This window comes from Cheilinus undulatus, linkage group 12 (genome assembly GCF_018320785.1).
Source record: "Cheilinus undulatus linkage group 12, ASM1832078v1, whole genome shotgun sequence".
NCBI classification, from domain to species: domain Eukaryota; kingdom Metazoa; phylum Chordata; class Actinopteri; order Labriformes; family Labridae; genus Cheilinus; species Cheilinus undulatus.
The window spans coordinates 33,813,852-33,831,963 of NC_054876.1; the positions used below are offsets into that span (position 1 = coordinate 33,813,852).

Below are 18,112 nucleotides of genomic sequence, written 5' to 3' on the forward strand. Positions count from 1 at the left end.
GTCAGAAATTAATCAAACATAACATTCAACCACTAAAACTATTTGTTCTGTTCAGGAATGCAAGTAAATAACTATAATTTGACATATTAATCAAGAAATAATAATGTGTTTTACTATTTTTCAGTTTTTTTTGTAAATCAGTAAATTTAAAAAAATTCATGGATAACAATAATAATTATATTTTAGCATTAAAAATATCATTTGGGTTAAAGAGCTTCTACATATTGGTGTATTAACCATTGCAGAAACATAAAAAATGATTTTGGTTTTACCAATTTAAAAAAAAAAAAACAACAAACAAACAAAAACAAAACCCACTCACAATGTCATGATGGGAGATATTGTTGTGCAGTGCAAGACGTGTTTGGTCTTTTTATTAAATGCCAACATCAGATCGACTAAATCCCCCATGATCGACCAAATTCTTAACGACTTAATCGACAATCGATTAATTGTTCCCATCCCTAGTTCTTATGCATGTCTGTTCTCTCTGATTCCTCCTGACATCCCTGCGTGTGTCATGAAGTGGTGCATCTCTGTGCATACTTATGTCTGTGAGCGCTGCACCAAAAATGCTGATCTCTTATGTCATAGGACAGCCTGTGTCCAGGTTAGGAATACATTTTCAGTTATAAACAATTTGTTTTATTATTCTGAGAGTAATTTTTACCATTTTTTGTTGGAGTCAAATATGCGTAGGATTTATAAGCAATGTCCCGTTTAAACATTAATGATCAAGACCATAATTGCATGTCTTGTTGACATAAAATTAAATTGTAAGTAAATAAATGTAGTTGATATTAGTTTGGCTTAACAGATTCTTTATAATGAGGGATTAAATCAGGCTGACATTGAACTGAATCACCAAAGCAAGATAAGATGTCTGCGTTTGGAGCCGACGGACAATTACGCAGGGAAAGTGTTTGCTATCCTGATAGCAGCTGTTTTAATCCCCCACAGGGATAGAAGTTTGGTTTTACAAGGCAAAAACCTCTGACATTTGTTAAGATCTGAGATGCAGAAAACTAGTCAGAGGTGTGGGAAGGGTTGGACTCAATGAGAATCTGTGCAACTGTGTACGGTGGTTAAATTCTTCATCTTCAACAAAATAATCAATATTAAATTAGACAATAAATACTTCCCCTTCAGTCTTAAAAGTCATGCAGTCTGTATCAGTCTCTTTTTGGGCAGCATGTTTGCAGAGTTGAGGTTTTGAAGCAGTCTGCCGTGCATCTTTTTACGATGTTCCTCCCTGCTCTAAAAAGAGTTCAGTGTACCATATCTAACTCATTTATTGCATAGTATCAACCTTTCCTTGCTATAATTATAGAAAGATCATGATAAATGTGTGAAAATTTGTATTTTAAACACCCAAGAGGGTAAAAATTAATATATATCTTAGAATTTCCATCTTTTTTTCCCAAATGTCTCGTGGGCCAGATGACACCTGCTGGTGGGCGGAAGTGGTCTGCAGGCCGCCATTTGGGGATCGCTGGTCTAAAGTAACAAAAACTTAGTTGAACTTAAAATCTCAGTTTTTCTGCAGTTGTCAAATGCTGTTAACAGGCTTCTTTTAAAATGATGGAGATGAAAATGGCAGTCCAGTAGCACCACATACTGTTCAACAGTAGCTTGTCATGTGACTGAAAGCTCTGAATGTAGCAGTCTTTCATGGATGGAGCGTTTTTACAAAATAAAGCTTGTCTTGTTTGTCTTGGCAAAACAAGCATGTAGAAACACAAATGCAAATTCTGAATCCACAGTATTTTAGAGGAAGCAATTTGTCCAAAACAAACCAAAAATTATCCAATGCAGATGTACTGTAATATTCTTAATGGTGTAATCTACTGTCATTGCTTGCCTACTTACCTACCAGTGACCCACAGCTCTTTACGGCACAGTAAACTACTCCCAAACAAACCTATTAGACTTATTGAATCAAACTAAAAGACATTATTCGTGTTGTGTTTGATATCATGTGATGATGGTCATGTTTTTGGTGATTGGTGTCAGCAGGGCAGAGAAGGTCTTATCTTAAAGCTCTAGCTGTATTGTAAGGCGTTTATGTTTGTTTGCATGCAAACAAATGTACAGTAAACCAAATGCATTTTTGCATATTAAATCATTTTTGTCAGCAGATCCACATAAAAGAGCAGGACACAAAGAAAATCTGTTGAAGTTGGGAATTAGTGCATGCTCTAGTAATTATCTAATGGAGGCTTTGTTTATCATTAGCAAGATGGCAATCTACTTTACATGGAGACTAATGGGATGTGCCACTTTATCATGCATATGCGCATATATTAATTTAGCATTAACCTAAAATTACTGGGTCAAATGCTGCTTTTATGGTTAACTCATCAGAATATGGTATAGTTTACATTTTGGAGGCACAGTATGAGAAATCAGAGAGAAATTCAAGCTCTGGAGAGGAAACAGTGCCAGTATGACTATAGAGCATTCATTGATGAACAGATGTTTACATGTGTAGCTAGATCCATAAATGTGTGAAGAGATCTGCAAATATTCCTTGTTATGAACTGCTATGATGAAAAATAACATACTCTTGTTTATATATTACTCAGTTAAATAAATTCAGACAGAGACTTTGAAACATCATATGTACATTTTCCGGAAAATATGCTAAAAAATATGTTAGATAGAATCATATGGGAATGTATGTTTGACAGGAAATGCTTTTAATTTGAAGTCCCTGTGGCTGTGTTGTTGAGGCTAGACAGACGTTACAAAGTGTAGAAGACAGTGAATAAAGTCCATGCCATTTTGCCCTTTTTATGTGTTAACTTTAACATGTGAACAGTAAACGTTCACCCTTAAAGAAACATGCTTTGGTCATCATTCGAAGCTCTCATAACACAACAATAAAAGATCCAGAATAACACATCTGACTGTCTTTCACAGAGGGAAGTCATGACAGCCAATCTGTCTCAGCTTCAGTTGTAACTGATGACTTCTTTGTATTTTGAGCTAGAGCCAAACATTTACTGTTCAGTCATGGATTATCATGTGTGCATTAAGAAACTGTTTAACAAATTCAAAGATCAGTGGTCACCTAGTGCACATGTGTGGATCTTTGTTTGCATCCACGCCTGATTTAACTCTGAACTGTTTTTATCTGGAATACTTACTTTTTTTATTACAGGGCGATGTGATGTCATCTCTGATGTTAGTTCTGTCTAAACAACAACTTTAGTAGGCTTTTAGTAGGCCTGTAGTCAACCAAAGGAAAACTTGGTGGTCCGATCAATCGATTGGTTGGGAGGGAAATCCTTCCCTTTATCTCAAAATCAGTTCCTCATTTCAGCTTCCTGGTTGTCTGAATGATTCTGTTGTACTAAAATAGCAGCTGACTCCTGTGCACCTAGCTATAATCATTTGATTTCTGTGATCATGGCACGATGACTAGTTAGCATCAAATAGCCTACAAAATACCATCAGATAATTGCTTGTATTAATTCATAATGACATCTATTAACAGGATAATTTGTTCATGACTGTGCTGTTTAATTAACAAGCAATTATCAGACAGCATGCAGTGTTTATTTACTGAGGTGAGGGGGAAAAAGTCAGATGGTTAAGACTTAATGACCAGGAAACATCCCTTTTTCTCTCCTCTGCTCTGTCCATCTGTAACGGACACTAATGCTGACGTGAACAGTTCTTTTTAATAAGATGATAAAGAGACTCAACGCTTTAATTTGCTGACCGGTGAATTAAACAGGCCGCAGGAGTTGGTACTTTGACAGAGGACAGCAGAGACACTCGGCAGTGCCACTTTAATACAGACATCATGCATCTTCATGGCAAGTTAGAAATACTGTATGATGTTTCTAAGTTATTTACAGTGTAACCACAGAGAAACAATCAGATTATAACATGTTCTCTACCTGGATGTGTCAGCCCTACACTTTAGAACAATCCAGGCTAAAGTATTTCTTACATTTGCTATCAAGTGCTTAACTGTTTTAAGGGTTTATTTCAGTTTGAACATCACTAGCATCTTGCAGCTTTTTTTCTCAATCCTGTGTGCCTTCTGTGTGTGCACACAGCCCTGTAGTCTCATTCTATTGTACAGGTACAAATACTGTATATCACTTGTTGTGAATATTTGCTGTAAAAATCTAAAAATGTCATCTTGATGTAAATGTAAATGGCTTTCTGACTCCAAGCTGAGGAAGACCACGAGTCAAAACGCGACTGTTGTGCTTTGCCTAAATAAAACTACCTAAAAGGACATTTTTGAGTGCTGACGCCTCCTTTTCTAGTAAATCTCTGTAACACCTTGAGGAGTTTATTGCTTGGAGGGTGCTCTGTTTTTTGCTTTCTCTTCTGACACCTACCCACAGCCCAGGCTTCAGGCTTTAATTCTAAATCTATAAAAATGGTCCGTCTTGTTGTGATAGTCTCATTTTCTTTTGAGGGTTATTTGAGGACATCTCTACTATTTAGTCTGCTTCAATTGCAGTTCAAAACTCCACACAGAGGATTTAAAATAATCTAGAGGGTCTTTGATAGTAACAGTCATAGAGATTAAAGAAAGACACAAGTATGTCAGTGAAACAGTATTATTAGGGAGATTCTGTAGTGGGCCTAGAATTGACTCCTGGGGCACACCGTATTTAAAAATGTTTCAGGCTTCTTTCAAGTGTTCATGATCAAAATAATAGTTTTATAGCAAATTTCCACGTATAGCAAGTGTCTTCTTACATAAACTTGTGCCAAATCTTCTCTGCCAGTGCCAAACAGCTTATTTTGCTGTTGCTATTGACTCTGGCAGAATCAGCTGTTTAGCGTTGGCAAAGAAAGATTTGGCACATTTTTCATGGGCGCAACCCACATACTCAGCCCTGCTGCTCATCCCACAAATGCATGATCCTTACAAATATAGCATCATTTAAAAGGGTAATAAACAGGCTTTCCTATGGTATAAAATTTATTGCCAAGAAGCATTGTTACAACAAAGAAATAATGTACCAAACACAAATTTCCTTATTTTTTGTTTCATGTTTAGTTCAGACTATTTCGTCTGAAACCTTTCTAGAAAAAAATAAACATTGACATAGACTTTAACAAGAGATGCTTTGCATGTTAATAGTCTAACACTGTTTGACACGCAATCTGCTGAGGGTTTTGAGACCTTCCTGCATCTTGCTTTTTTCAAATTAGTTTTAAATGTATTAATAAACTTGCCACATAACCTTTTACCAACTTTGTTCAAAGACAAGACAGTAGCAGAGTAACAACAGCACAGAGAACGGAAATTGATGCACACAAAAGCGTTGCTCAGCTTTCTCCATTTAAGGCTGTAAACTCTGGAATTCATTACCAACTGAAATAAAACTAATCACAGATTGAAGATCCTTCACTACAAAGGTTAAGTGCTGGCTGAAAGAGGACCAGAGCTGTAATCATTTTTAGACTGTCATGTTTTAGACTTCCCATTTGAACTGATTTATAGAGTTTATGTATTGTATGTATTTTTTTAAGGGTGGATATGTGTTTTATTGTTTCTTTATTCTGTAAACTGCAGTGCCATTTCATGCTGTTAAATGCTGTACATTTTATGAACTGCATACTCAAAGGCCCAACTAGGGACAAGAGTTAGAAATGAGCAATCTCTATAAACTCTTCGTGCAGCACATCAGCATCATGCATTGCCCCTATCAAAGTAAATATATTCTATTTGCCATGAATAGTTTAAAATAGGGCTAGAGTTAATGCGGTGAAACCACAGACTTCATCTTTATCATCTCTTATTTTCTTCTCAATGTCGATGCCTAACAAAAAGTCAGAAACACTGCTGACTACATGCTCAGGGATTCAGGTTCATATGCAAGCAGTAACTAATGTAGCCCTAGGCTTCTAGCTTCAGTTAGAGCTTTATGGTGTACTAAGTCAGTCTGCTAAAATCACTTCTTTCTTACTCCACTAAAACAGTTAAAAAAACTTTTAGTCTTCAGCTTACTCAAATAACATAGCTGGGGGTAATTTTAAGGCTCTCTTTGTGTCCTCAAAAGGCTTTCTGAAACCTTCTGGACCTCTGCGGTCATACTGGCAAAGACTGAGGCCTGACTTCATATGTGATTTTGATAGAGATTCCCCTTAAAGATAATGATGTCTTATTTTAATAGGTTTAATAAACAGGTTAGAATATGAGAAAGGAACAACTAAATTAGCAGCTAAACAACTGTAGCTAAATACCTGAATACTGTAACTTTCAGAACCATTATAGTACTAGATAGACAGTAAAAACTTAAACACATGGTGCCACCATTGGTACAAAATTTAAACAGTCATCAGTGCACCTGGGTACAGTCTGGCTTTTTTGACGTTCAGTGGATTTACCTGGATGGATTTGGATTTACCTTTAGGTCTCTGTCATCAAATATTGTTTTGGGGCATTTTCTGAAACATTTTGAGTTAAAAAAGCAAGGCATGAAGGATTGCATACTTATCCTCCAGCTGGCTTCAAGTCCTGCTGCAGTTCCAAGAGGTAAAAAGAGCAAAAAATATTTTAAATTGCAGAGAAGCGTGATATTTAAATGCCAGAACAAAGGAGCACTGACCTCACTTCTGCCTGCAAAAAAATACCACAAAAACCCCTCGGTATTGCATTAAATTACATTATTTATTTGTGTCTAGTGCAGTCTGACAATAAATTTTAATAGAATGCATTACAATAATGGAGCCATTGTAGTTCTAATTAATCCAAGAGACAACAGTGCATTACATAGCAGTGTTTCTCATACATCCTCCCCTAATAATAGGCCCTCTGTCAGACCTTTACAAATGCCACTTGTTCTTTTTTATAACCCTGTAGGAAAATTGCATGTTGAATTACCTCTTTAGGGAGCTGATAATGCAGGTTCCCAATGTTTTTCCTCAGAATGGCAACACACTTGATGATTTTAGGAACAACCTTGCCCCCCCTAAAATCAGGTGTGAGTGTCAGTATGATTATTTTACTGCTCCCAGAGCCTCTGGAGTCATATTTATCAAACATGAGACTATTGGTTCCAGGTCGGGCTTAACCTTGCGCACCATGTAAGGTTAAGCCACTATCCATTGCATGGGATATAATTTGCATCCATCTGAGCAGCAGCTCATACTCCGCGTTTGGGAAGGGCAGAACTTTTCCAAAAATCTCAAGAGGTGATTGGACAAAGGTTTTGCTCATCACATTCATCTCCTCCTCTTCATTCTTCTCAAATGCAGTTTGTGCATGCATTCTCTCACTGGGAACAAATGCTTCAAATTAATGCTTTGCAACATGGATCCGCCTGATGACAGATATGGAATCTGGCCAATCCACCGGCTTTGCGGGGTTAGATAAGGCTGCCTCAGACAGAATATTCATGATAGCCAATGAGTGTGAGTGGACCAGAAAGTATCACCAACCACATGTTGTGTACTTTATAAGTTTTAGTTTAATATAGTAATCAAGGTAGAGTGAACAATGAAACTGATTATTCATACATACTGTAGGAATGAAAAGATAGTACCACCAGATTCAGGAAGTCCCTAATTTCCATCAGTCCTACATTAAACTGATACAAGACATAAAACGCCAACACAGCAAGGATAATTTATCTGACAAGACAGCACTGATAGTGAAATAAAAGTAAAGAAAAAAAAAGTAAAAAGTAAAGAAAACATTAGGCAGATGATGTCACCCAGCAGTGGAGAAGTCCTGGGCAAAAAGGGATTTTTGCAGAGAAAAAAAAGCTACCAAAAGACCATGTTTTGTGCTATTTATAATTATGCCAAGCATTCAGAGTGCAAAAATAAAAACATTTTCAATTCTTAAGCTACATTTGTGCCCCAAAGTGATGAAATACTCAGGCAAAATAATACTGGGGGGGGGGGGGGGGGTTGCCAAAATTAGATTCACTTGTACTCACTAAAATCATGATAAAACACTTATGAATATTTCCTGCAGAGGTCTCTTGATACGAACATGTTTGTGTGGGGCGGTTTTATTGAGATTTGAACAATGAAAACTTTTAAATTTGATGTTAATTTTTGACATCCATGCATCACCTTTTGTTTGTGTGGGTTCAGGGGGTCCTCAGCTCCTCTACGATACAAGTAAGGGGGTCTCACAGAAACAAAGGTTGGGAACCACTGGTTTAACACATTAAACTCTATTACATTCTACATTATGATATTATTACTACCGTTTCCTAAGCTAATGTCTGTCCATTCTCACTCGTTGTGATGGGAAATACATCCCATTTCAGAGACACAGATCATTTGGCTAACAGACCAGTAAAGATACTGTTACAGTACTCAACTCAACTGTAGCTAAATGCATGGACATGTTTTTCAAGGTTGGTGCTGTGCCATTAGTCCTTTAATCCTACACATATTCTTCAGGTGGTAATAAGATGACTTTGTAATTGTTGGATGTGGTTTTAAAGATGTAGATGTGAATCCATGATAACACCTAAAATTGACCTAATCAGTAGTTTTTAACTGAAATGACTGGAGTTGCATTCTGGCTTTTAAACACGCCTCCTTGGGTCCAAAAACAACTACCTTAATGTTTTGCTCTGTCTAACTGAGGAACATAGGTTGGCATCCCCTCGTTGATATGTTCAGTGCATTTACCCAGTGCTTGTATGGGGCCACTGTCACCTGGGGTGATTGAAATGTAGATCTGCGTCTCGTCTGCATCAAGGTTATAATAGTTTTGTATTTTTCATTAGTTTTTTTTTTCACTTCCTTTTTAATCTTAGTTCAGTTTTAATTAGTTTTTACTGCTGGTTTGTTAGTTTAGTTTAGTTTTTTATTTTGCAAAAATGCTTCATTTCAGTTTAATTTTTATTAGTTTTATTGTTAGCTGTAAATTTTTTTGGTGTGAAGTCTTAACCTATCAAATCAGGACATTTTACTCTCCCCAGACTTGGGTGTAGGTGTCAGTCAAAAGACTAAAACTAAGGATATTTTGTCTCTATTTTTAATTTAATTTAGTTAATTTTGTAAGCACACTTTACAGTTTTAGTTTTTTTTTTCTGTAAAGCTTAGCTTTGATTTAGTTTCAGTTAACTAAAATGATTTTTGAATTTTAGTTTTAGTTATTTAGTTAGTTTCAATTAACTGTGATAACCTTGGTCTGCATAGTTACGGTTGTTTATTTTGTTTTTGTCCATGATCTGAGCCAGTGAGCGCATGTAGATGTTAAAAAGAGGAGGCCCCAGGATGGAGCCTTGGGCACTCTGCATGCAAGTTTTGTCTGCTCAGATTAAAAGTTACCTATTCACACAAAATAGTCCCTGCCCTTTAAGTAGGATGCAAGTAGGATGTGAATAAGGATATGTTAATATCAATAAAAAGAGACAAACCCCATCACTAATCGTACTAAGCAACATGCGTTTTATTCCACTACAAACTGTCATCTTTAAACCTGTTTCTGAATGCAAATTGTTTTCAGGAAATAAACAGATGTTTCTGAAATTTGCTTATGCAACCATATTTTTTGTCAATGGGGCTCCTGGGTTCACAGCCAGATATTTTCATTTTTACAGTTTTATCTGTAGACATTTGAATGAACTAAAGTTATTATCCTTATTTTAGTCACTATGCGCACATCTGATTTTGACAACCTCAGAGCACCTAGAGCTTCACGCTTGGAGTGATTGAGCCTTGTCAGAAGGATGTGCGAACACAGTTTTGATGTCAGCCTGGGGTGTTTTTAATTGGTTGCTCCATGAGAGTGACCAGGACACCGATGTTCTGATCAATATTCATCCATTAATAATACGGAAATATTGGGCCACATGATGAGGCAGCATCTCATTATATCTGTTTTTAAAAAATACAATATCAAACATGGAATTCCCCCCGGGTCATATTCACACTGTTTATTCCTACATCATATTCATGTATTAAAATTTACAACACACTGGTTTGTTGGATTAAATGTCAAAGAAATTGGAAAGTCAACATGAAAAAATGAGGGTTGTAGTTATTAAACAGTGGCTGTGTCCAAAATGTAATCCATTTATAATGTAAGCAGCCACGTCACATGCAAACACTCAATATTCACATCTCAGTGTCTTTCATTTCTTGTTATGGGACTGTAATATCATATCGAGCTCTTTGGGAGGAAGTAAATCATTTCAAAATGGGAAGCCAAATAAATTTTCAGAGGTAAAAATACTCGTATTGATGTTTACTGGGAAATTAAAGTCAGACAATGATTATTTGAAAGAACAAATTTAATTAAACTTTTAGCCAAAAGGCACATTTTCTCCATTAGTTGAACAAAATAATAACATCATAAAAGAAAATTAAATTTTATAGTTATAATATTGATCTACCTTCTTCAACCACAAAATTGACGCTGTGCATTTCTGTCCACTCAGACTGTTTGGCTGCTCCCATACCAAAGAGAAAAAGGATTATGTATAAAATAAAAGGATTTCTTAGTAAAAAGTTAGTAATGATAAAGAAAACTATTACGAAATAGACTTAGAATAATTTAATCAAAGACGACTCATAGTTTTTGGCTGTGGAACGATGTGTACGACAAGCTTAAACGTGTGTAATCATGTGTCTGTGAGTAAGAGCAGTCTTTGTCCTGAGCTCTATTGTATCATTGTTCTTCTTTATCCTGCAATCCAAATCATTTAGTTTCCCCTGAAGCCGCCAGATTAAATATCATGTTACTCTAAGTCCATCTGACAAGCACACGTGAACACACGTGACTCACGTACACTCAGAAGTGGGTGTGTCTCTCCTGTGGATTTGTTAAAGGGGATCAGTAAGTCAGTGGGAACAGTAACTGAACAAATCGTGTTTATTTATACCTCACTCTAATCCAAAACCTTTGACCACAGCTCACCTCTCACGCTGCTAAAATGTATCGCCTTTGACAGATCAGCTCACTTTATCTGCTCAACATGCTGTGCTGACTGTGAACAGCTTACTGAGTGCCAGTCTGATGCAGCCAGTGTGCGTTTATTTGTGGTCTCCGTGTGTATTTCTGATAGATGTAGGTGTGTTTGTTTGTGTGCCAGGCATAGGTGAAAGTGTCTATCTTTAACTCTTGTGTTTCTCCTTTAGGGATAAATGGCCAGACTGTGGAAATGGATGATGGGAAGTGGGGGTATGTTGGCTCGAAGGTGGATCTCCGCTGTCGGTTCATCAACAGCTCCCCGCCTGTCAAAATCTCCCAGGTAACACCTGAACAAGTGCATGACAACTAACAGTCTAACAACCCTACAATAAATTGTTTTATTTATTTTTATTTACCCAGGAGGATTCCCAGTGAGATTTACAATACAGTGCCTATAGCAGTATTCACTCCCTTGGATGTTTTACCCCTTTATTGATTTTATAAATGGTCAATATAATAAGTCTTTTAGACAAAAATCAACAAAAACCTCTTTAATGTCAAAGTGAAAACAGATTCCTGTAAAATAACATCATTAAATACAAATATGAAATGTAAGATAAGTGACTGCATAAATATTCATCCCGTTAAAGTCAGTATTCAGTAGAGTCACCTTTGGCTGCAATCACAGCTCTTAGTCTATGTGGATAGGTCTCAATCAGGCTTGCAGGCTTGGACACACAATTTTACTCCATTCTTCTTTGCAAAACTGCTCAAGCTCTGTCAGGCTGCATGGAGATTGGGTGTGAACAGCCCTATTCAAGTCTAGCCACAAATTCTTTATTGGATTGAGGTTTGGGCTTTGACTCTGCCACCTCAGAACATTCACTTTGTTGTTTTAAACCATTTCTGTGCTGCTTTCGCTGAATGCTTCCGGTTGTTGTCTAGCTGGGAAATAAATCTTCTCCCAAGCTGTAGTTCTCTTGCAGACTGAATAAGATTGTCCTTATTGCTGCATTCATTTTAACCTTTATTTTAACAAGCCTTCCAGGGTCGGCTGCCGAGAAGCATCCCCATAGCATGATGCTGCCACCACAATACTTCACTGTGGGGATGCTGAGCTTGTGGCGATGTGCAGTGTTTGGTGTCTGCAAAACATAGCATCTTGTCTGATGGCCAAAGAGCACCATTTTTTTCTCATCAGACCAAAGAACTTTATTTCATTTGACCATGGAGTCTCCCACCTGACTTTTGGTGAACTCTAGAGGAGATTTAAAGAGTTCTTCAACAGTGACTTTGTTTTTGCCAAACTCCCATAAAGCTTTGACTGGTGAAGAACCAGGGCATCAGTTGTTGTATGCAGAGTCTCTCCCATCCCAGCTGCTGCTTGTAACTCCTTCAGAGTACTCATAGGTGACTTGGTGGCCTCTCTCACTAGTAGCCTACTTGCACAGACAAATCAGGACAGCCTGGTGTAGGCAGATTTACACGTGTCTTTACACGTGTCATATTCCTCCCATCTCTTGATGATGGATTAGCTGAACTCTAGGGGATGTTCAGTGCCTTGGATTTTTTTGTATCCATCCCCTGACTTATACTTTTCAATAGCCTTTTCTCTGAGTTGCTTGGGGGTGTTCTTTTGTCTTCATGGTGTAATGGTAGCCAGGAACTGGACCTTACAGACACAGGTGTCTTTACACTACAGTCACTTGAGACACATTCACTGCACTCAGGTGATCCTCATTTCACTAATAGTGAGACTACTAGCACCAACTGGCTGAACCTCTGTTGAATTAGGTCAGAAACTTTAAAGGGGAGGAATATTTATGCCATCACTTGTTTTACCTTAAATTTTATTTGTTTAATTGACAGTACTTTGTAGAAAATTGTTTTCACCTTAACATTAAAGAGGGTTTTTGTCATTTATTTTGTCAAACAGCCAAATTATACTAACAATGATTGATTTATTAAAATCAATAAAAGAGTGAAACATCCAAGGGAAGGCCCTGTATGTTTTTCATTCACAGATAATGGAGGAATTTGAAATGAGCTCTGTGGCTTTGGGCCAAAACTAGAGAAAGTAAAGTGGTCAAATGTGGGACTAGTTGTTTTCCTACTGGCCTTCAGCCAGTGATCACTCTGTGACAGTAGTGAATGCAGTCTGCCTGCCTAATAATCCAAATAAGTTTAAACCATCTTCATAACCTTTATGTTTTTCTGTTTTCTTATTGACAGAAAAGTTCTGTGTTACCTTGACATGTTTCAACTGCTAAGTATTCTTCCTCAGAAGAGTCACATGATGTTGCTGTGATGTGTCTCATCAGCTGATCTTACACAGGTGGGCCATAGAAAAGAGGAAACACAAAGGCAGGGGAAAAAAAAGAAAACAAGCAGGGGGGAAAAAGGAGAAACACAATAAGAGCTGAGAAAACAAGTATTGTCACACTGCCATAGATCCAAGGACTCACAGAATGCATCAAGAGAACAATGAGAAAGTACAACATAAACACACCTGTAAAACCACATATAAAGCTTCGACAGTTACTGGTACACCCCAAGGACAGAATCAACAGAGACAATAATGTGATGTCTTTCATGAGCTATCCTGAATGTCATGTGACAAAACAAACACAGGAGACACAAGAAGACCTTTGGCACATGTAAGAAGGAACACTAAAAAGGACATAAGAAGGAAACATCTGGAAGGTGCACATCAGAGAAAAAGCCGAACAAGAAATCGTTTAATCAGCCATATCAGACCACTGCTAGAGTTATTTATCTAGAGAGCATGAGATGGATCAGGGAAACCTTTGAGATTTGAAAACGGGCCCATAGGACTATGAACAGGACAGGATGAGCAAACCTGCATAATATCAGCTGATTAGACCCATCACAGCAACATCACATGACTCTTCTGAGTAAGACTGTAGGAACAGTCGGAACATGTCAAGGTAACCCAAAACTATACTCACCCATCAATATGAAAATACAGAACAAAGTCTGTCTGCTTGTTAACAGATCATTCACTAAGTGTTAACAGTGTTTTAAGAGTAAGGATCTATCTCATTTAACATGGCTGAAATACAAACATGAGGGTAATTAATGTGACGTAAGTTTGTGGCATCTATGGTCACAAGGTGGGGTCGTTTGTCCAGTTTAACAGAGTATGAATAGACACTCATATACAGTTAGAACTTTGTTTATTTTATAAAGTTATAATGCCAATCCCTGAGACAAGTCATCATTTTCATGTTCAACTCTCTGGCCACTGGATTTGGGCAACTAATAACATTAAAACTTTAGGTTTTCTTAAATCCCTAAAAACAGCATTAACAACAACAAAAATGAACATGAGTTCTGGATTGCCTTGTCTCTAAAATGGTTGTCACTGTGATTCTTAAGTAAGTCGGTCTTTATCATGTCATTGTGATGTAAACATCGTCCGTTTCCTCCATTTCTCTTGACATTGCTCCTCATGGGTCCTCAGTTTATAGGTCAACAGCTCCATGGCAAATATTTCCTTAACAATGTTTATCCATTCTTCTTGTGTTCGTGGGTCAGATTTATACCACGTCCTTTTGATGGCTTTCTTACTGGCTGCTAACAGGATTTTTAGCAGATATCTATCCTGTCTTTAAAAAATATCTCCTGCAATGATACCAAAGTAGAGTACCTTACATGTCATAGGTAAAACATAGCCCAGAATTTTCTTTATAAACAAATAAATACTTTCCCAAAACCCCACAATTCTTGGACAAAGCCAAAAATGTGAATGGTTGACATCCATAGCCCCACAAAATCTCCAGCATGGTTGTGGTACAGACAAATATTTGCTCTTAATCTTAGGTGTGACAAAGAACCTTATGACATTCTTCCAGCGATGTTCTCTCCAGGTGCGTGAGGATGTAGAAGATTGTTATGTTCTCCATGCATCTCCCCATTCTTCTTCTGAGATATTCACATTTAATTCTTTTTCCATTTCTGTTTTATACACAGAGTAATTCCTCTCTTCGCCATTAGGTGTTGATATAATGTAGATATTATTCTAAATTTCTTTGAATTATACTCACCTATTATTATTTGAATGATTCCACATTTATCGAGATTTATACTGTGTTTGCTCTCTCTTTCAAAAGTCTCTTAACTGCAAATATCTAAAGAAATCCTGGTTGTTTAACAAGTACCTTTGTTTCAGCTCCTAGAAACTCATGAAATTCCCTTCTTTTATTAGTGTACATAATGCTGTTATACCATTTAGTGTCCACTGGTTGAATCTCTGGTCTAAGGTATTTTGGATAAAATGCCTGCCATAGGCTATCCATCTAAGCAGTCTGACCACAAAACTATTATTTATTGACTGATTTACTTACTTACTTCTTAATATTAGTCACAGCTTTGTTGCTTCATCCTGATATCTGGCCAGTCATGTCCAAGCTCTTCTTTGTCCTCCTCTCAAAACGCATTATTCTTAAACACTCCACTGAGTTTTCTTATTGCATTTTGCTGTCTTCCTAGCATCTCCTGATGAGCTAAACAATGAACGCAGGTGCAATACCTGGCAGAAAGCCAGTATTTACCCCGACGGTGCATGACTTCCTCTGTGTGTCTCAAATTACGAAGCGTATCTCTCTGCTGCCACCTGTTGGGGTCTGGCGAGTGGTTAGTGATAATCCCTTCAGGGCGCTGTCATGTTGCGCCCAGAGGGCTCCTATCTCTTGTACTGTAGAGGAGTGAATGCGCACGCATAGCCTTAAAACTGCAGTGAATGGAAGGCTCCAGGTGCAGGAGCCCAGCACCCCGGGGAGGAAATAAGTGAACAGGAAGGAAAGGCAAACGCTTTGAATGTTCTTTGAATGTTTTATATATTCATATAAATGTATTGATATTTAAAGCAAATGTTTAAAAAATTATTCAATGAACTTAAGATCTGTCCTCTCTTTGTGGAGAGTCATGGGGGGCGGCGCCCTAGCGCCCCCTATTGACTAGCCGTCACTGATCACGTGAATAAAAGGTGACGTCATGATTATGACAGTCTTGTGTCAGTCTTATACAAACCTCTTCAAATCAAGTGTTAACAGAATACTATCAAGAGATGATGATCTAAATGAAGAACTCTATCTAAATGGGCCACATTAAAATAGACCTCTAACACCTGTTTCTGCACATTGTAAACAATATGCAAACGAAATTTCACCCGTAAACCAGTGCAAGAAACATAAAATTGTAATTTTCACAGATACTTCATTAGTAAATGTTTAGAATGATCCTGTATCAGAAGTTGGACAGCAGTCCGTGTTATTTCAAACATGCTGATTTAATTTGGAAATTTATTAATAATAAGTCAAAAGCAACATTCTGAAATAAAGTTCAAACCGGTGTGATTTCATGTCTTTCTGCTTGTATTTTGTTCAGCCTCTCATTTTGGAGTGTGAATTTGAACAACTCATTCCCTCAGGCCCTGTGTTGTGGGTGGACACTATATCATCCTGTGTATCCTGTAACTCAGTGAAAACCACTATTTACAGTATTCTAACAATGATCCCAGGGTCTCTGTCAAAGAGTATAAAATGTTAATAACGTGGAGTGTCATGGGGGTTGTTGTCTGAGATCAGCCCAAGCCAAAATGACTGACACCTGTCAGGTGAGGAGCAAAGCTGTGAGCTCAATGGCTCATAGTTGTCACTTATACAAACATTCAATTAGATTTGAAATGTGACTTGTCAATTGCTGTTAATATGTTTGTAAAGGTTTCAAATCTTGTGACTGAAGCCTGGATGTCAAGCAAACACACACGCTGGATTATGGAAACCAGTTATCATGGAAATGTTTTTTAGAAATATATTTAATAGTGATCGAATGGGTATGGAAACCAGTAGGGGATAACACCGCTTAGCAGAGGTTACAGAACATATCATGGTAGCTGTTCCCACGAGTCACCGCGGCGGACTGGGGTGTGACAGAGAACCAAGACTAGCATTAGGAGAACATGCCAACTCCACACAGAAAGCCCCAGTGCTAACAACTATTAGCACTGTAGTCCAGCATTTCAGAGCTGTCCTCATCTCACACCATCAGTAACCTCTCCATATCGTTCATTCTTCTCTCTCCAGGTGACATGGCAGAAACTGGTAAATGGCACCAAGCAGAATGTGGCGATCGCCAATCCCTCGCTTGGTGTGTCTGTAGCCCCGCCCTACAGGGATCGAGTATCCTTCAAAAATGGAGCAGTGAGGCGACGAACTCCAAATCTAGAAGACACTACTATCACCTTTTCCTCTCTACGCCTCTCTGATGAATGCACCTACATCTGTGAATACACCACCTTCCCCGCAGGGAACAGAGAAAACAGCGTAAACCTCACTGTCTTTGGTAAGATACAGTATGTGATGACCTGGTTCTGAAGATTAATACTGTGATACATCACCTGTGAAATGTGTATTTATCATGGTAGCATACACAAATCTGGCCATGGCCCTCTGCCAGAAAGACAGCAGCACTCCAGGAGTTTAGACAACAGTCTTTATGGATGTCTGATAAAGGGGTTAAATACATACGATAGGATGGAATTTCTCTGTCCTAAATTAAATTCTTAATGTTTACTTTTATTTAATTATACACATGGGACTGGCATCAATCATACTATGTTTTCCCAAAAGGAGGAACCATCTTTTTACATTACGTTGTATGATAGCACATGAAGGGGCTCACCATTGTTTTGCAGTCACCTCATTCTTAGGAGCTCCACTGTAGTTTTGAGTAGTGGTAGATTTTCCTGTGATACAGCAGAAGTAGACTAAGTGTGCTTTTCCCAGTGGCTAACCACAGATGGCGATGGAAGGAATTCACCATCAATTCAGCAAATACTGCTTCATATTTATAAATTAGATGTTCAACCAAATTGTTTTAAAGTTTTAAGTTAAAGTTGTTTTCGTGTACTTTCACACCTACATCATTTGGTCCGGACTTTCAGACTTTTCTGTTTGATGGGAACTTAAATGACAGGTATGAAACCTCACCTGGACCATAGTTCGGACCAAACAACTGGACCTTGGTCCGACCAAAGAAGGTGATCTCAGTCCGGAAACTGAACCACGGTCTGGTTCATGCCCAGTGTGAAAGCATTATTTGAAAGGTTCAGAGCTCCATGTCAGTGACAGGAAAATAAAGCATGAGAACCAGAAAAAAAAGGAAATCCAACACCAAAACAAAATAAGCCACAGAAGCACATAGGTAGAAGAGGAGACCAGATGTCTT

General features: G+C 37.8%; 1 protein-coding gene across 3 annotated transcripts in view; it reads left to right on the forward strand.

Annotated features, from left to right (window-relative positions):
- The window catches only part of nectin1a (nectin cell adhesion molecule 1a), a 47,212-nt gene that overhangs the window by 17,025 nt on the left and 12,075 nt on the right, over positions 1-18,112 (forward strand). For all 3 annotated transcript variants that reach the window (XM_041801522.1, XM_041801523.1, XM_041801524.1), the window contains exons 2-3: positions 11,089-11,201; positions 16,969-17,227. In XM_041801522.1, the coding sequence (XP_041657456.1) occupies positions 11,089-11,201; positions 16,969-17,227 (372 nt within the window). The remainder of the gene's footprint in view (positions 1-11,088; positions 11,202-16,968; positions 17,228-18,112) is intronic.